The sequence below is a fragment of the Cnephaeus nilssonii genome (genome assembly GCF_951640355.1).
Source record: "Cnephaeus nilssonii genome assembly, contig: SCAFFOLD_191, whole genome shotgun sequence".
NCBI lineage: Eukaryota > Metazoa > Chordata > Mammalia > Chiroptera > Vespertilionidae > Cnephaeus > Cnephaeus nilssonii.
In genome coordinates, this window is record NW_027645568.1 from 12,222 (window position 1) to 30,347 (window position 18,126).

An 18,126-nucleotide genomic window follows, 5' to 3' on the forward strand; every position below is an offset into this window, starting at 1 on the left:
GTGAGCGTGTGTGTGTGTGAGTGTGTGTGTGTGTGAGTGTGTGTGTGTGTGTGTGTGTGAGCGTGTGTGTGTGTGAGTGTGTGTGTGTGAGAGAGAGAGAGTGTGTGTGTGTGTGAGTGTGTGTGTGTGAGTGTGTGTGTGTGTGTATGTGTGCGCACGCACATTCCTGACCGCGTCCCCTCTGCGCTGCAGGGAGCAGGAAGGTAAGCGCCCGCCGGTACCTCCCTCGGTCGGATGGAGGGCGCCTGGTTGGAAACTGACCCGCCTCTTGTCTCCTTTCTTGCGGCCGTGACCTCCTCCGAGCAGAAGAAGCTGTGGGAGGTATGGGGCTTGGGCTGGTGGAGGGGGTCAGGGGGGAACCCCGGGAGCCGAGATTTCCTGGGCAGCCTGCTGCCTGTCCCTGCCCCCCCGCCCCCCCCCCCCATCAGCTGAGCGAAGCCCTTCCCACAGCCCTGGCTCCTACACAGGATCGACCCTGACCTTGGCCGCCCTGACCTTGGCCATCATGACCTTGGCCGCCCTCTGCCGGGCGCACAGGCGGGGGGGGGGGGGGGGACTATTGTAGGTTGTGGGTCACTCCACTCGGCTGCAGCAGGACCGTGGGGGCCGAGCTCCTGGTTCCTGGTCCCCTACACCCGCCCCTCTGGTCCTGGGGCCGCAGGCGCAGGGCGGCCCGGCACTCACTGTGCCCGTCGCTCGCCTGTCGCTTCAGAGCAGGAAGAGGCCGTGGAGGAGGAGGCCGCGGAGGAGGCTGCAGCGGAGGAGGAGGCTGAGGGCGAGGCTGAGGGCGAGGGGCCGGCCGAGACCAACGCGGAAGGTGGGGCTCTGGGGCGGGCGTGGGGCTGCGCCCTGGTGCCCGGGCGGGGGCAGAGCCCGCAGCCACTCCTGTGGCCGGAAAGACCCCCCGGACATGCCGTCCAGCCCGTGGGGCTGCGCCTCCGTCTGGGCTGGGGCTCGGCGGTCAGTTGTCCACCGAGGAGCCGGGACAGCGAGCACCTTCTGTGTCGGGCGGAGGCCGGGCCCAGGGCACGTGTCTGTGTGTGTGAGTGTGCATGTATGTGCACATATGTGTGTGTGCATGTGTGGAGGCTATGTAAGTGTGTGTGCATGTGTGTGAGAGAGTATGTGTGGGGGTTGTATACGTGTGTGTGTGGCTGTGTGTATAGCTATGTGTGCATATATGTGTGGTTGTGTGCATGGGTGAGTGCGTGCATGCATGGCTGTGTGTGCGTGTGTGCACGTGTGTGCATGTGTGTGAACAGACAGCCCTGTGACCCCGGAACCCAGCAGGCGCACTGGGTCATGTCCTGTCTGTGGGGGGCTCTTGGCGGGGGCCCCTGAGCTTAGAATCGGGACGTGGTTGATGTTTCTCGTTCTGTTCAGACGACAGACAAGAGGAGGAAGTGAAGGAGGCTGAAGGTGAGGACGGCTGGGCAGAGGCGAGAGGGTTGGGGTGATGCGGGGACCCCTGCCCAGTGAGGGAGGCGGCTCCCGGGGAGGTGGGAGGTGGGGGAGGGCTCACGGGACTGGACAGACGTGGTGACGACGCGGGTTTGGGGTGCTGGGCTCCATGCCTCTGCCCCTCAATCCAGAGACACTGCCTGGCCGGGGTGTGGGGGTGTGGGGGGGGCCGTGGGTGAAACCCCAAGGCCTCGTGGTCCACGTGGTGGTCACTGCTGTGGTTGCAGCCACGCCCCTGGGGGAGGGGCAGCCAGCAGGGGCTCAGCATCCCCCCCGCCCCCCGGGGCTCCAGGGGGCGTGTGGGGTTTGCAGCCCACGGGGCCTCCATTCCCGCGGTTGCTCCTGGGACTGGGAGCCCCTGGCGGGAGGGGCCTCACTGTGCGGATGGGGAGACGGAGGCCCTCGGTCCCCAGCCCCTCGGGACAGAGCTGGGCCCAGGGCCAGGGCCCCCTGACCCCCGGCTGTGCACGTCTCTCTGCAGATGGCCCCGTCGGGGAGTCCAAGCCCAAGCCCAGGTGAGCAGGACACGCGTGTGGGAGGCCCGGGGAGCGGAGGGCCAGCAGGGAGGGGGGCGCGGGGGGCACGGGCCCGGGTGTGGCAGGCACGCTCCTGGGGGACACTCCCTGGCTCGGGGGACAGACTGACCGGCCCGGCTCCGACTCCCCCGCTCCGTCCTGTGTCCAGCACATTCCCTCCCCGGCCACCTGCGTGTCCACAGCCCCACGCAGACCTGTGGGCGATGGGGAGACGGAGGGCTAGACCCCCCAGGCCTTTGTGGTTAATCCTCCCCCGGGGATATTTTCCCATTGATGTTTAGAGAGAGTGGAAGCGAGAGTGAGAGACAGAGAGGAACATCGATGTGAGAGAGACACATCAATGGGTTGCCTCCCGCACGCACCCACCTTGACTGGAATCGAACCCGGGACCCTTCAGTCCATGGGCCGAAGCTCTATCCACTGAGCTGCACCAGCCAGGTGCCCCCCGCCCCGCCCCGCCCCGGGTCTTTTTGTCACCGCGCGCGCGCGCGTGTGTGTGTGTGTGTGTGTGTGTGTGTGTGCGTGCACACTTGCAGGGGCCAAACCACAGGCCTCCTCGGCTCCCGGGCGAGTCTGTGGGGTCCCCCACAGGGACCCGGCGTCAGGTAAGCCCGTCCCCCCTTCTCCACTTCCTGGAGGCCCGGTTCTGAGCCGGTCATGCTTCTCGGAGCCACAGGGCTCCCACCTGGGATTCGCTGGACAGTGAGGACGGAGGGAAATGACCTGTGAGAGCCGTGGGCGCCCCGGGTGCCGAGCGAGTGTGGGGACGCCCGCTGTGACCCAGAGGTGGCCACGCTCGGCAGGGGGCGGGACCGGTCTGCCCCGGGACCCAGCCCCTCCCACGGGGGAGGGGACGCTGGGCGCTCACAGACCCTCCTTCTCCCCCCCAGGCCCTTCATGCCCAACCTGGTGCCCCCCAAGATCCCCGACGGAGAGAGGGTGGACTTCGACGTGAGTGGGGCTGCGGGGAGGGCAGGCCCGCGTGGGGGTGGTGGGCGGGGGCCCCTCTGAGAGAGGGAGACCCCCCTGACTCGTGTGGGCTGAGAGGAGACGGCACGGGGTGGGGTGCAGGGCTCGGTGCCCTTCCTGGCCAGGCCCCAGGCCCTGCCCGCGGCCTCGGGCGGGGAGGGGGGCGGTGTGCCTGCCCGCCCTCCCCTGGAGCCGTGTCCCGCAGGACATCCACCGGAAGCGCATCGAGAAGGACCTGAACGAGCTGCAGACGCTGATCGAGGCCCACTTCGAGAACAGGAAGAAGGAGGAGGAGGAGCTCATCTCCCTCAAGGACAGGATCGTAGGTGCCCCTCCAGCCGGGCCTCACCTCCTCCAGGCAGTCCTCCGGGATGCCCCTCGCCTGCTGGGGGAGGCCTCTCCATTAGGAAACCCAGCAGCCCGGACGCTCACTCCTTGGGGGGCTGGAGCCGAGAGCAGCAGGGCCCGGCTTTGGGGTGACGGGTCAGTGCCCGTTGCCCTGGCCCTGCCTGCCTCCCTCCCTCCCGTTGGGCACGGCTCCCCTGCAGGGGAGGGAAGGTGTGGTGACTGGGATTCCCCCACCATTCCATCACTGTGGAGTGGGGATATTTGAAAAATTTTTATTTTTATTTATTTTTCTTGATTTCTGAGAGGAAAGGAGAGGAAGAGAGAGAGAGAGAGAGAAGCATCCATGATGAGAGAGAATCACGGATCGGCTGCCTCCTGCACGCCCCACACTGGGGATCGAGCCCACAACCTGGGCCTGTGCTCTGACCGGGAATCGAACCCCGGGGCCTCCTGGTTCATAGGTCAACGCTCAGCCATTGAGCCACGCGGCGGCTGGTTGTTTTTTCTCTGCACCGACCGGCTGCTGCGGCGGCAGCTGGGACCTGGCCACCATCTGAGCACAGAGCGGGGCAGGGCGGGGAGGGGTCTCACCCCGGAGAGAGGCCAGTCCCCCGCTGGGTGCCCCTGGGTGGGGTCATCTGTGGGGCGCGGCCCCGCCTCATGGGGGCAGCACTGGGCTGAGACCTGGCCAGTGTCCCTGGGCTGGCTGGGATCCAGGCCCAGGGGGCCGTCCCCGGGGTTCCTGTGCCACCTCCCTCCCCCTTCCTTCCCCCTTTCCTTCCCCCTCCCTCCCCCCTCCCCCTCCCCTCTCCCCTCCTCCCCCTCCGTGCACACGGGCGGCTGGGCCTCTCCCCGCAGGAGAAGCGGAGGGCGGAGCGGGCGGAGCAGCAGCGCATCCGGAGCGAGCGGGAGAAGGAGCGGCAGAACCGCCTGGCGGTGAGCGACCGGCCCCGGAGGCACCCCCCCCCAGCTCCTGCACCCCGGGGCGATGGGGCCTCATTCATTCATTCATTCATTCACTCACTCACTCACCCAAGGGCTCACCACCCCCGCGGGCCAGGCCCCGGCGGGGACCCCCTAGCCCCCCGGAGAGAAAGCACAGGTCATGCATCCAGGAACCCCGGAACCGGGGTCCAGCCCGCCCCTAACGGCTGCCTCCCCCGCCCCCCCCCCAGGAGGAGCGAGCCCGGCGGGAGGAGGAGGAGAACCGCAGGCGCGCGGAGGACGAGGCCCGGAAGAAGAAGGCGCTGTCCAACATGATGCACTTCGGAGGCTACATCCAGAAGGTGGGCGGGGCGTCCGGAGGTGGGCGGGGCAACGTACCCAGGAGGTGGGCGGGGCATCCAGGAGATGGGCGGGGCGTCCTGGAGGTGGGCGGGGCGGCACGTCCAGAAGGGGCGGGACAACGTGCCCAGAAGGTGGGCGGGGCATCTGGGAGGTGGGCGGGGCAGCAAGTCCAGAGGGGGCGGGGCAACGGAACAAGGAGGTGGGCGGGTCGTCCAGGAGGTGGGCGGGGCAGCACGTCCAGAGGGGGCGGGGCAACGTGCCCAGAAGGTGGGCGGGGCAGCACGAAGGTGGGCGGGGCAGCGTGCCCAGAAGGTGGGCGGGACATCACACCCAGAAGGTGGGCGGGGCAACGTGCCCAGAAGGTGGGCGGGGCAGCACGAAGGTGGGCGGGGCAGCGGTGGTCCTGCGGGCAAAGGGATCCTGAGGGACCAGGGGTCCAGGGGGAACTTCCCAGCTGCTGTGGGTGAGGCCGCAGCCTCCTCCCGCCGGCCCTCCAGCCCCCTCAGGCGGCGGTTTCCCCAGGAGGGGCCTGCTGGGGTCGGGGCTGTGGGCGGGGCTGGGATGGCTTGCCGCCCCGCTCTGTCCCCCTCCATCCACTCCCAGGAGCCGCCTCTCCTCCCCCAACCCCTCCCCCCGCCCCCGCAGATGGACACAGCGGGCAGAGCCCGGTGCCCACTCAGAGCTCCAGTTGGAGACTCTGGTCGGAGACAGCTGTGTGGGGCCTCAGTTTCCTCATCTGTAAAATGGGGTTAACGTGGCCTGAGGTCAAGGGGGCGCACCCTGGGGAGGTGGCTTATTCCGGGAAGCTCACCCTCCATCCCTGACTCCCATGCCCCACGCCCGCTAGACGCCCCCGGTCCTCCTGGGAGGAGGGGAACGTCCCACAGACTGTCCCAGTCCCCAGCTCAGAACCGGGCCCGCCTCCCCGCTCTGCCCCGCAGGGACCACACAGCCAAACTCTGGCTCTGGCCGCCCTGCTCTCAGACCAGCCCTGCCCCCCAGCCCCCCACCCCCGTCCCCCTCCCCCCCAGGGACCGCGTCTGAGTCTCCGTCTCCTTGTCCCCTCTCTCTCTCTCTGCCTGGTCCTCCGCCCTCCGCCTCGTGCCTGCCCTCTCTCTGTCTCTGTCCCATCTCCTCCGCCTTTCTCTCTGGGTCTGTCTGTCCTGGTTCCCTGGTTTAGCAGGCGCAGGTGGGTACGAAACCTCCTCTTCGTTTTGGGGGGCTCCCTGGAGGGAGGGCCGTGGCGCTGGGACTGGGTGGCCCAAATGACCCTTTTCGTCCGGGCCTCGGTTTCCCCGGGGAATCCGGGCAGGGATGGGCTGGGTGTTGCGGGAAGAGGATGAGCAATGGGTCCCCACTGGGTTTTGGGGGGGCGCTGGGGAACAAGGGGGAGGGGGTGTCCTCCAGCGAACGCCCCGTCCCCCGCTGGCCACCCCCTCCAGACGGAGAAGAGAAGCGGGAAGAGGCAGACGGAGCGGGAAAAGAAGAAGAAGATCCTGGCCGAGCGCAGGAAGGTGCTGGCCATCGACCACCTGAATGAAGACCAGCTGAGGTGCGGCCCCGGGGGATGCTGCGGCCGCGCGCATGCGCAGCGCGAGGGCGCCGGCAAGGGCGCGCGTGCTCGCGGCTGCCACCAGGGGTCGCTGCCGCCCCACGCATCCTCCCCAGGGCGCGTTTAGGGGGCGGGACTGGCGTCCGCAGGTGCAGCCAACGCCTTGCCTGGCTTTGCGGGTGGGACAGCAGCTCACCTGTCGGGGGCTCACCTTGCCCTCTGCACGCAGGTGGTGGGGAGGGGGTCGAACTAGATGCTCCGCAAGGACAGAGGGCTCCCCCCTCTCCCCCCGTGTCCCCGGAGCCTGGTCTTGGCAGCCCTGGGTACCTGCTCTCTGGGCCCTGGGCTGAGCCAGGGGGGCAGGGGGGCAGGGGGGCAGGCAGTCTGAGGCCTTGGGGGCCCCCGGGTCAGGATGAGGGTGAAGGCAGATGAGGGGCCCGTCCGTATTGTCCTCATCCCCCCCCCCCGCCCCGACCCCCCACTCTGGCCCCCGTGCAGGGAGAAGGCCAAGGAGCTGTGGCAATGCATCTACAACCTGGAGGCTGAGAAGTTCGACCTGCAGGAGAAGTTCAAGCAGCAGAAATACGAGGTGAGCCTGCTCCCCCTGATTGAAGCGGATCCACCCTGTTGCTGGGCTGGGACACCCCTCCCTTCCCCCCCCTCTAGCCACCTGGGACTTGAGCCACATGAGCTCCCACGTGACCCTGCCTTCCCCACTTTTCCTGCAGATCAATGTGCTCCGGAACAGAATCAACGACAACCAGAAAGTGTGAGTCTCCCCTGGCCCCGCCTCCTCCCTCTTGTCCGTCTACGGCCTGGTGGCCTCCTCCAGCGCCCAGGCCTCCTCCTCTGGCCTCCAGGGCCTCCCTGTCCCCTCGCCCTTGGCCACTGCCCACCCAGGCTGCCCCCTCCCACCCTCAGCACCCACCCTGGGGAGACCTCCCGCCTGCCCGGGGCCCCTCCGACTGGGTCCTGCTTCTCCCTCAGCTCCAAGACCCGAGGCAAGGCCAAGGTCACGGGACGCTGGAAGTGAAGGCCCAGATCTGCTCCTGGCCGTGTCCTGCCCGCCCTGCAGGCCCCCCAGCCCTTGGGCCCTCCTGGCACCGGGGGGCGGGGTGGGGAGCAGGTCCTGTCTGGATACCAGGGGGGCCCAGCTGGCCACCGCCACGCACGGCTGCAACCCACATGCCCACACCACGCCGGGAATAAAGCCACCACGCACCCAATGGCATTGCTGTCGCTTTCTTTATTTTATTTTATTATTTTATTTTATTTTATTTTATTATTTTATTTTATTCGTGTGTTTTTTGTTCATCCTCACCCGAGGATATTTTCCCATTGATTTTTTATTTTATTTCTTTAAACTTTAATATATATATATATATATTTAATTGATTTTTTTACAGAGAGGAAGGGAGAGGGATAGAGAGTTAGAAACATCGATGAGAGAGAAACATCGATCAGCTGCCTCCTGCACACCCCCCACTGGGGATGTGCCTGCAACCAAGGTACATGCCCTTGACCGGAACCGAACCGATGCTTCCATCCACAGGCCCACGCTCTATCCACTGAACCAAATGGGCTAGGGCGTCCGTCACTTCCCCTGTCTCACCTGGCAGGAGGGGGGCGGGCGACAGGAGAGCCTCCCTCACCTGACCAGGTACCAGGTACGAGGGCCCGAGTCCCGGGGAGACCGAGGCCTCTGAGGAAAGGGGGTCCAGAGCGTGAGGAGGAGACAGCCAAGTCCCCGCCCGTGGCTGCCCCGTCTGTGCCAGGGCAGGACCGAGGCGGCAGCATCCACTCCCAGGCGGGCCCCACCCCTGACTCCACAGCCGGTTTCTGGAGAGGGCGGGGGGGCTGGGGTGTCCTCTCTCAGGGACGGTCCCAGGCTGGGTGGGGGCTGGCTGGAGGGCAGGGCTGGCCACGGAGTCTGTGTCCCCGCTGTTCCCTAACCCGGAACGCCCCTCCCCCCCTCCCTGGAATCCTACCTCTCCCGTCCCTGAGGGCTGCTCGAGCCCCCGATCTCCCGAAGTCTTTGGGGGACCCCTGAGTGTCCATGGGTTCCACGGGCAACACCCTCCAGAAACCAGGTCTGGGTGCCCCACCTGCCTTCCCTCCCTCCTGTCCCCGCCCACTGGCTCCCCCCCACCCCCGCCAACAAGCCCAGCCGCTGTGGGGGTGCAAACTGCTGGCCACTGAGAGGACTGTCTCCACACGGGGGCGGGCACCCCTGGGCACCCCGCCCGTGGCCCGGCGCTCAGGCCCTGGCCACACCCGCCACACCTTCCCCACACCCTAATCCCAAAGCAGCTTCCCCCGGTAAATCAGGCCCGGGCAGTGCCAAGCTGAAGGAGGTTCGGGGGGAGTGCGGGGTGGGGGGGGAGGGAGGGCTGGGCTGCTTTTTAGGAACCTGGATGGAGGGCGGTGGGAGGTGGTGCGGTCCCGGGCGGGCGGGCGGCTCTGGGCTGAGATTGTGCTGACACCGCCGCCGCCGCCGCCGTACTGACTGACTGACGGGGATCAGAGAGACCTGCTGAGTATAAGCGGCCTCACCCCTGTCCTGTCCCCGCCCACCCCTCCCCTGCCAGTTCCCCAGAGGAGGAGGTCACTTGGTTGCTGCTGGGGGTAAAAGGACAAGGAGAGTTCTTCCCCCTGAACTTGGCACACAGGGACCCCCCCTCCGGCCCCGTATCTGCCACCAACGAGCCCTACTGTGCGCCCTTGCCCTACTGTGCGCAGGCGCTGCGCCGAGTATCTTACAGACATTCCCTAACTACTGCCGAGTCAGGGCCTGCAGCTAGAACCCATTTTACACACGAGTAAACCGAGGCTAAGGGGGGGGGGGGAGGTGACCGTCGAGGTCATAGTGCAGCGTCCTGGTTGTTGTGATTACGGGTTTGTTTGTTTATAATCTGCCGGATACACTTTCTACCGAAGGATTATCGGGTGTCTGACAGAAACAAGGAAGAGCACATTTTAAAAGACACCGAGCCCTCGCTGGTTTGGCTCAGCGGGTAGAGCCTTGGCCTCGGGGAGTCCCGGGTTCGATTCCCGGTCAAGGGCACAGGCCCGGGGTTGCAGGCTCGACCCCCCAGTAGGGGGCGTGCAGGAGGCAGCCGACCCATGGTTCTCTCTCATCATGGATGTTTTTCTCTCTCCCTCTCCCTCTCCCTTCCTCTCTGAAATCAATAAAAAATATATATATTTATTTTTAAAGTAAAACAATAAAACTGGCTAATTAACACAGGCCTCGTTCTCACCTTCTGGAGGGCCAGACCGGGTGCTTCTTGGGGCGGGAACCCCCCCCCCCCCCCCCCCGCCCACCTGTTCACCCACAGACCCCGCCCCCTTTCCCCACTCGCTGAGAGCAAGGAGGAGCAGGGCGTCCCCCTCGGGGGGCGGGTCTTGGCCGGGGTGGGGTGGGGGGTGGGTCTTAGACGGGTCAGGGGTGGGTCTTGGGCGGGGTGGGGGGGTCTTGGGCGGGGTCAGGGGGCGGGTCTTGGCCGGGGTGGGGGGGGTCTTGGGCGGGGTCAGGGGGCGGGTCTTGGCTGGGGTGGGGGGGTCTTGGGCGGGGTCAGGGGGCGGGTCTTGGCCGGGGTGGGGGGGTCTTGGGCGGGGTCAGGGGGCGGGTCTTGGCCGGGGTGGGGTGGGGGGTGGGTCTTAGACGGGGTCAGGGGGCGGGTCTTGGCCGGGGTGGGGGGGTCTTGGGCGGGGTCAGGGGGCGGGTCTTGGCCGGGGTGGGGTGGGGGGTGGGTCTTAGACGGGGTCAGGGGGCGGGTCTTGGCCGGGGTGGGGGGGTCTTGGGCAGGGTCAGGGGGCGGGTCTTGGCCGGGGTGGGGGGGGTCTTGGGCGGGGTCAGGGGGCGGGTCTTGGCCGGGGTGGGGTGGGGGGTGGGTCTTAGACGGGGTCAGGGGGCGGGTCTTGGCCGGGGTGGGGGGGTCTTGGGCGGGGTCAGGGGGCGGGTCTTGGGTGGGGTGGGGGGGGTCTTGGGCGGGGTCAGGGGGCGGGTCTTGGGTGGGGTGGGGGGGTCTTGGGCGGGGTCAGGGGGCGGGTCTTGGACGGCCGGGAGCCTCTCCGGTCAGGTCCACGCGGGACCCGGATTCCCCACCCGAGTCCCCTGCGCAGCACGGCCCGTGGGAGCCCACCCTGCGCGGCGGCGAGATGGAATCCCCGCACGTCAGGGGGGCCTGGGCCTCCGCGGGGGGTGAGCGCCCAGGTCCGGGGAGGGGGCCCCGGGGAGCGGCCTCCGGGACCGGTGGGGTGGGGCGGGGCGGGCACGCGGGCTCAGACCCGCGGGGCGTGTCCGGGGACCAGGGACCTGCAGGGCGCAGGGTGAGAGCGCACCGGGGAGGGGGGGGGCGCGAGGGGGCGGGGCCAGCCTGGGGGAATTCTCCCTTCAGAAAAGTGGGAACTCCCGGATGTTTTTTCTTTCTTTTTATTTTTTTTATTTTTATTTTTTAAAATATTTTTTATTGATCTTTTACAGAGAGGAAGGGAGAGGGACAGAGAGTCAGAAAAATCGATGAGAGAGAAACATCGATGAGAGAGAAACATCGATCAGCTGCCTCCTGCACACCCCCCACTGGGGATGTGCCCGCAACCAAGGTACATGCCCTTGACCGGAATCGAACCCGGGACCCTTCAGTCCGCAGGCCGACGCTCTATCCACCGAGCCACACCGGTTTCGGCTCTTTTTATTTTTTAAGACATTAGAAATGTTTATGTTTTTATTTTTATTGATTTCAGAGAGGAAGGGAGAGGGGGAGAGAGATAGAAACATCCATGATGAGAGAGAAAGAATCCCTGATCGGCTGCCTCCTGCACGCCCCCTACTGGGGATCGAGCGGGGGAAACCTGGGCAGGCGCCCGGGCCGGGAATCGAACCCGGGACCCTTGGGTCCGCAGGCCCACGCTCTATCCACTGAGCCACAGCGGCCACGACTGGGCAGGTCACCTTCTGTCTCCGGGTCTCCGTGTCCTCATGTAGGAACTGGGGTGCCTGCTACCCCGGAAGCTTCTTTCCCCCGCGGGTGCCCTGCGGGGCACGCTGCTCCCTCCCTGCGCCCGCAGCCTCCTGGGGGACCTGTGGACCCCGACACGGAGCAGGGGTGTGGGTGGTGGCCTCCCCGTCCCTACAGGGTCACTCTCGGTCCTTGCCCGGCTCGGGGGCCAGTCGGGGGGGGGGTGTGTGGCCTGGAAGGCTGCTCCACGGCACCCCCAAATAATCCACTGCTTGGAACGGTCACAGACATGCCAGCGATTTATTGATTTCCAAAAAAGCAAATACATAGCGCATCACACAGGCGCACGGGGCCCGGCCAGGCCCACACCGAGCTCGCACACCAACACGGAGCCGGGCGCGAGGGCGCCGGACAGCTCCCAGCACCCCCGCCCCTGCCCCCGCCTGGCTGCCGCCACCCCAGCCGCCCCACCTCCGCGCCAGGCTCCGAGGGTGAGGGTCCAGAGAGGGACATGGGCCCCAGGGACGTCCTGCCCGAGGCCCCGAGGCCAGGGAGGCGGGGGCGGGGGCTGGGACACCTGGGCCCCTGGGATCCGCTCCGGCCACAGCCCTCTGAGGCCCGTTTACAGCCAGCTCTTCCCTCTGAAATGCATGTGAAGTGGGGTCCTGGGGGTGGCAGGCGCCCCGGACGGGCCTCTCTCTGTCCCCGTGGAGTCGGGCCGGCTGGGGCCCAGGGGACGGTGGGGCCTCTGGCTGAGGGGACAGTCCCGTTGGCTGGTCTGTTCCTCCCTTTCTCCGTGCGTCCCGAACCCCACACCCTCCCTCCCTTGAGTCTCCCAGGCCCCCGCGTGTGGTGGTGGGACGCGCCCTCCTGGGAGTTTCCCAATGACCCCTGTCCGGGCCCAGCCTGGCCCCTCCCCACAGGGCAGCCGACGGGCAGACAGCCTGTCATTCCCTGGCCCGCCTGCCCGTGGCTCCCCCCCTCTCCCCGGGGGGCCCCACTCCCCAAGGAGAGACCCCGCACAGCCAACCAGGTGTGCCTGTCCTGGCCTGTGTCCCGGGCCCCGCCCCCGCCCAGCCCAGTCCTTGGCTCTGCAACCAGACTGCCCCATGAGACCCACGGACCTCAGCACCCAGCCCGCCTCCTTCCTGCCAAGCTGCCTCCAGAGGGGGGGGGGAGGGTGCCCCTGGGAGAGGCCCCCCTGCAGGACCCTGGGGGGACCCCGGGGGCAGCGCCCACAAAGCACAGGGTAAGCAACAGGGGAGCCTCCTCCCGGCCTCTGAGCCGCGTCCGGCAGCTGCCTGGTGCCTGCGGTTCAAGGCCAAGCCCACAGGCACTCACACACACACACACGTGCACGCACACACACACGCGTGCACACACACACGCATGCACACACACATGCTTGCACACACACACTTACGCTATACACATATATATATATACCATTTCTCAGCAAAAGAAGTATGGACATCGGAAAAAGCTCACTTAACTCAAGAAAGGCCCCCCCCCACCCTCCCCAACCCCCATTGCCAAGGGGAAAAAAGAATCCGAAAATCTCTCCGTCGGCCACCGTTCCCAGGTTTTGATCTCCGTGGCTTGAACTTGTCCAAATACTGCACAGCCGGGCCGAGGCCTCCTCCGCGGGGTCGTGTCGTTTCTGCAAAGGGAGGAGGTGGTGGCAGCGGGTGAGGGCCGGGGCACCCCGGTGAGGGCACCCCATGAGGGCCGGGGCACCCCGGTGAGGATGCTCTCTGTGGGCCGGCCCCTCGCCCTGAGACTGGCCGAGGCCGCGGGGTCCCGGGGCCCCCCTGACCCGGGGCCGGGCTGAGCCTCACCTGCGAGCCGAGCCTACTCGTCAGCCCCCTCAGAACCGGGAGGTGAAGTTCCGGAGGCTGTTGGCCCCGCCCAAGGCGCCCAGCATGTTCCTGTCGAAGCCTTGCTGCAGGGGGGGGACAGCGAGCGTGGGTCCCGGCGTCTGCGCCCCTGCAGGCCTGCTCGCCCGCCTCCTCTCCTGCCCATCCGGAGGCTCTCGGGCCTCTGAGACCCCCGAACTACCATCTCACCCCCCTGGACACCCCCCCGGCCCCCCGCCCTGCTCCACCCACTCCCTCGGTCTCCGCAGAGATGCCCGGACCCCCTGTCCTCACACAGGCATCACTCCACCATCCTTCGTCTCCCTTCTTTCCGAGCCAAACTGCGGTGCCGGGTCCACCCTCGGCCACCTCTTCCCCTCCCCACCCACCCGCCCGGCCGGCAGGCGGGGACCTCAGAGGCCATCAGACCCAGGGCTCCGGGAGGCCCGGCCGGCGGGGCGCGGGGGGGTGGGGGGCCCTTACCTGCCGGAGGACGCTCTGCAGCTCCTTGCTGGACCACATGTCAGTCAGCAGCAGCCGGGCGGCCTCGGCGGCCTTGGGGGAGGCGCTGTGTAGGCGGGAAGTGCATTGTGGGTGAGGCTCCGGGGACACGGGGTCAGGCCCCCTCCCTCCCACCCTCACCTCCGGGTCTTGGAGACATTGGGGGCCCCACCCCGGCCCTGGTCCTGGGAGGAGGGAGAATGAAGCTCCCGCCCAGCCCCTGCCTCCTGCTGGCCTGACCCTCCGAGGACGCAGTGTACCCGGGTGACCCCGGCTGCCCTGGGGCCTGGCGGCTGGGCCCTGAGCTCCGAGGCTGGGGGGCTGGGAGGCTGGGGGAGGGGGCGGGCGGGCCCCGCCCCGCGCACCTGCTGCGGCACAGGTTGAGGAGGTTGTTGACGGTGCTGCCGGAGAGGAACTGCTTGGCCATGTGCGGCTGGGAGGCCATCAGGTTCCGCACGGTGTAGCAGGCCGAGGACAGGATGTCCTCCGAGTTGCTGGTGTTGCCCGTGTGGCTGGTCAGCAGCCGGGTCACCTCGGGGAACACTTGGTTCCCTGGGAGAGAAGGGGGGCGGGGGGGGGGTCAGGGGACCGAGGGAGAGGGGCCTGGGGGTCAGGGGAGGGAGGGGCTGGGGGTCAGGGAGGGAGGGGCTGGGGGTCAGGGAGGGAGGGGCTGGGGGTCCGGGGACCGAGGGAGAGGGAGGCGGGGGGTCCAGGGACCGAGGGAGAGAGGGGGCCTGGGGGTCCGTTCCAGCTCCCAAGGGGGGCTGGGGACCCGGGTGGGACCTCCCACACCTGCTGTCCATCCCAGGTGACCGGGCCCTTCCCACCTCCGAGCGTCCCCCCTGAAGGCTCGCCCCGGGAGGCAGGTAGAAGGTGACCTTCCAGTGGCCCTGGAGAGTGGGGGGCGGGGGGCGGCCTGGCTGTGGGGGGCGGGTGGGTGGCCTGGCTGTGGGGGGGGATGGCCTGGCTGTGGGGGGGGCGGCCTGGCTGTGGGGGGCGGCCCGGCTGTGGGGGGCGGGTGGGTGGCCTGGCTGTGGGGCAGGGGGCAGCCCGGCTGTAGGGGGGGGCGGCCCGGCTGTGGGGGGCGGTCTGGCTGTGGGGTGGGGGGCGGCCCGGCTGTGGGGGGCGGGTGGGTGGCCCGGCTGTGGGGCGGGGGTCGGCCTGGGCGGGCGCTCACCCATCACTCGGTGCAGCGCCGGGTGGCGGGACATGTTGCTGAGCAGGGAGGCGCCGGAGCGCACCACGTCCGAGTTGCCGGACTGCAGCAGGCGTGCGATGTGCGGCAGTCCCTTCTCCTTGAGCCCGATGAGCTGGCTCATGCCGCTGGACATCTGGACAGAGGACCCCGTGAGGCCCGGCCTGAGCTCCCGGGGCCCGGGGCTGGGGAGGAGGGGGCGGGGGGGCCCCACAGAGAGGCCGGGTCCTTCCCTCCTGCAGGGGACTCAGGGCCGCCGGCCGGGGAAGCGGGGAGCAGCCTGCAGGGGGCTGAGGCCGGGGTGGGGGTGGTGCAGGGGGCTGAGGCCGGGGTGGGGGTGGTGCAGGGGGACGGGGACGGGGACGGGGGGGGGGGGGTCCTCACCAGCCCCTTGCTGGCCGTCAGGTTCTGCAGGGCCCCCGCGCAGGCCTCCAGGGTGGCGTCCTTCTTGCTCTTGCCCATGAGGCTCAGGTAGGTGCGGATGGCGTCCGAGTGGTACAGCCAGCTGCTGCCCTTGGGGTTGGTCTCCTCCTCCGGGAGCGGGCAGTCGTAGTTGTTGTTCTGGGCACACAGGGCAGGTCAGCAGGCGCCTCCGCAGGGCCGCACCCAAGCACGCTGCCCCCCTCTCCGTCCCTCCCGCCCCCGCCCCCTCCCCCGCCTCAGGGCTCGGTTCCCGCCTGGGCGCCCACCCGGGGCCCCTCCCCTCACTGGGGCCACAAGAAAGAGGGAGGGAGGCCCGGCCGGCGGGGCTCCTTGGCTGAGCGTCGACCTAGGAACCAGGAGGTCAGGGTTCGATTCCTGGTCGGGACACAGGCCCGGGCTGCAGGATTGAGTCCCAATGAGGGGCATGCGGGAGGCAGCCGGTCCATGATTCTCTCTCCTCATGGATGTTTCTCTCTCTCTCCCTCTCCCTTCCTCTCTGAAATGAATTAAAAAATAAATAAATAAAAGCAGCGAGGGCCCTGCCGTGGTCCCGGGGTCAGGTCTGAGGACGGAAAGCGCCCGGTCCCTCGGGCAGTGACCAGCCCCTGGCCAAACCTGGCCGCGCGGCGGCCGCTGTGGGGGCTCTCGCCACGCTGCTTCCTGCCCCAGAGAGGCAGCGTGGGGTCCCCGGGGCAGGGGGCCGGGCCGGGGCCCACAGTCCTGCCCCGTGGAGTAAACCTGCCCTCAGGGGCCCGGCCCCTCCTGCCTCTGGGGAACCCAGGAGACCCTGAGGCATCGGGGACCGGGCCGGAGAGGGGTGAGAGCCCCGTCACCCCGAATCTCAGCGCAAAGGGGGACGAAGGGGAGACGGTGAGAGGCCCCCTGGCCGGTCCCGGAGGGCGGCAGGCTCCCGTGGGCAGAGAGGTCGGGAGGCCAGGCCCGGGGGGCGGGGGCGGGGGCGGAGGCTGGGCCTGGGGGGACGGGAGGGCCCAGCCGCTCACCAGCATCTTGTCGCTCTTGTTGCTGAAGCAGCCGGTGGAGGACTTCTCGGTGTAGGTGTTGCGGGCGTTGTACTCCAGCTGGCGGTAGCGGGTGGGCACCTCGGCGTCCAGGCGGTACGAGAGGTTGTGCAGGACGCACATGCAGTTCTCCACGGACTGGGGGCAAGGGAGCGGGGGCCTGAGCCGCGCTGGGGGCCGCCCGGGCTCCCCCCCACACACACACACAGCCAAGACCCGTCCGGGGCCCTTCCGGAACCTGGGCTTGAATCCGGTGCCCTCACGCCCTGCCTGTGTGCGTGGAGCGACTGGCTCTGCCTCCCGGAGCCTCAGTCTCCCCGGCTGTGAAATGGGGCTGAAGTCACCTGCTCCGGGCTGTTGGGGAGGTTACCATGGGAGGTGCCTAGGAGGGGGCCCAGCGCCTAGTAGGACAGCAGGCAGCGGCCTGTGTCTACTGCTCTGGCCAACATGCCAGGGGTCAGAAGGGCTACGGGAGCCGTCCTGACATCTGTCGGTTCAAAAGCCACCGAGCCCGGCTGATCTATGAACCAGGAGGTCACTGGTTTGATTCCCGGTCAGGGCACACGCCCGGGTTGTGGGCTCGATCCCCAGTGGGGGGCGTGCAGGAGGCAGCCGATCCATGATTCTCTCTCAGTATTGATGTTTTTCTCTCTCTCTCCCTCTCCCTTCCTCTCTGGAATCAATTAAAAAAAATAAATAGATAGATAGATAGGTAGGTAGATAGATGGATATATATATATATATAGGTAGGTAGGTAGGTAGATAAATAGATAGGTAGGTAGATAGATAAATAGATGATAAATAGGTAGGTAGGTAGGTAGATGATAGATAAATAGATAGGTAGGTAGATAGATAGATAAATAAATAGATAGATAGATATGGTAGGTAGGTAGATAGATAAATAGATGATAGATAGATAGGTAGATAGGTAGGTAGGTAGATAGATAGATAGATAGATAGATAGATAGGTAGATAGGTAGATAGATAAATAAATGATAGATAAATAGGTAGGTAGATAGATAAATAGATAGATAGGTAGGTAGATCGATAGATAGGTAGGTAGATAGATAAATAGATAGGTAGATAGATAGATAGACAGATAAATAGATAGGTAGGTAGATAGATAAATAAATGATAGATAAATAGGTAGGTAGGTAAATAGATAGAGAGGTAGGTAGATCGATCGATAGGTAGGTAGATAGATAGATAGATAGATAGGTAGGTAGATAGATAGGTAGATAGATAGGTAGATAGATAGATGATAGATAAATAGATAGGTAGGTAGATAGATAGATAGATAGATAGATAAATAGATAGATAGGTAGGTAGATAGATAGATAGATAGATAAAGATAGATAGGTAGGTAGATAGATAGATAGATAGATAGGTAGATCGATAGGTAGGTAGATAGATAAATAGATAGGTAGGTAGATAGATAGATAGGTAGGTAGATAGATAGATAGATGATAGATAAATAGATAGATAGGTAGGTAGGTAGGTAGATAGATAGGTAGATAGGTAGATAGATAGATAGATGATAGATAGATAAATAGATAGGTAGGTAGGTAGATAGATAGGTAGGTAGATAGATGATAGATAGATAAATAGATAGGTAGGTAGGTAGATAGATAGATAAATAGATAGATGATAGATAAATAGATAAATAGGTAGGTAGGTAGGTAGGTAGATAGGTAGGTAGGTAGATAGATAGACAGATAGATGATAGATAGATAGATAAATAGATAGGTAGGTAGATAGATAAAAAAGCAAGATGCCCATTGGGACCAGGCTGAGCAGCCCGGCACAGGTTCTGTCCGGAGGCCCTGCTCTCCCTTCCGATGGGGGTGCCCCCCGGCCACGCCCTCACCTTGTCGTCGCAGCGGCTGGCGGCCACGCAGTTCTGGACGTAGGCCATGAGGGCGTCGATGAGCCCCGTGTAGTTGCGCATGGTCTGCCGGCCCGCGTCGGCCGAGCTGAGGTTCCTGAGGGACGGAGGGGGCGGTGGGCAGGAGGCTTGG

The 18,126-nt window shown here is 65.7% G+C and overlaps 2 protein-coding genes across 2 annotated transcripts; one reads left to right on the top strand and one right to left on the bottom strand.

Annotated features, from left to right (window-relative positions):
- The first annotated feature begins 728 nt into the window (after positions 1-728).
- Positions 729-7,371, top strand: TNNT2 (troponin T2, cardiac type). The gene is made up of 11 exons (XM_079800869.1): positions 729-817; positions 1,384-1,419; positions 1,943-1,976; positions 2,888-2,948; positions 3,172-3,288; positions 4,173-4,250; positions 4,490-4,600; positions 6,044-6,153; positions 6,652-6,742; positions 6,882-6,922; positions 7,141-7,371. The coding sequence occupies exons 4-11, from the start codon at positions 2,895-2,897 to the stop codon at positions 7,184-7,186; spliced, it is 648 nt and encodes a 215-aa protein (XP_079656995.1). The 5' UTR covers positions 729-817; positions 1,384-1,419; positions 1,943-1,976; positions 2,888-2,894; the 3' UTR covers positions 7,187-7,371.
- A 3,967-nt stretch (positions 7,372-11,338) lies between these two features.
- LOC307096570 (plakophilin-1) lies at positions 11,339-18,090 on the bottom strand. The gene is made up of 8 exons (XM_079800871.1): positions 17,976-18,090; positions 16,091-16,246; positions 15,051-15,227; positions 14,649-14,802; positions 13,837-14,023; positions 13,454-13,538; positions 12,953-13,056; positions 11,339-12,774 (listed from the first exon to the last, which is right to left on the bottom strand). Exons 1-7 carry the CDS (start codon positions 18,054-18,056, stop codon positions 12,982-12,984), a joined length of 915 nt encoding a protein of 304 aa, XP_079656997.1. The 5' UTR covers positions 18,057-18,090; the 3' UTR covers positions 11,339-12,774; positions 12,953-12,981.
- Between the last annotated feature and the right edge of the window lie 36 nt (positions 18,091-18,126).

What these genes read in the sequence shown, in the direction of transcription:
- LOC307096570 (XM_079800871.1), bottom strand. Translation starts at nt 18,056, where the DNA reads ATGCGCAACTACACGGGGCTCATCGACGCCCTCATGGCCTACGTCCAG. An exon ending in GGCGCTGCACCGAGTGATGG is followed by an intron (nt 14,024 to 14,648) that starts GTGAGCGCCCGC and finishes CTTCTCTCCCAG; the next exon opens with GGAACCAAGTGTTCCCCGAG. An exon ending in TGCAGAGCGTCCTCCGGCAG is followed by an intron (nt 13,057 to 13,453) that starts GTAAGGGCCCCC and finishes CCCCCCCTGCAG; the next exon opens with CAAGGCTTCGACAGGAACAT.
- TNNT2 (XM_079800869.1), top strand. Translation starts at nt 2,895, where the DNA reads ATGCCCAACCTGGTGCCCCCCAAGATCCCCGACGGAGAGAGGGTGGAC. An exon ending in GAGAGAGGGTGGACTTCGAC is followed by an intron (nt 2,949 to 3,171) that starts GTGAGTGGGGCT and finishes CGTGTCCCGCAG; the next exon opens with GACATCCACCGGAAGCGCAT. An exon ending in TCTCCCTCAAGGACAGGATC is followed by an intron (nt 3,289 to 4,172) that starts GTAGGTGCCCCT and finishes CTCTCCCCGCAG; the next exon opens with GAGAAGCGGAGGGCGGAGCG.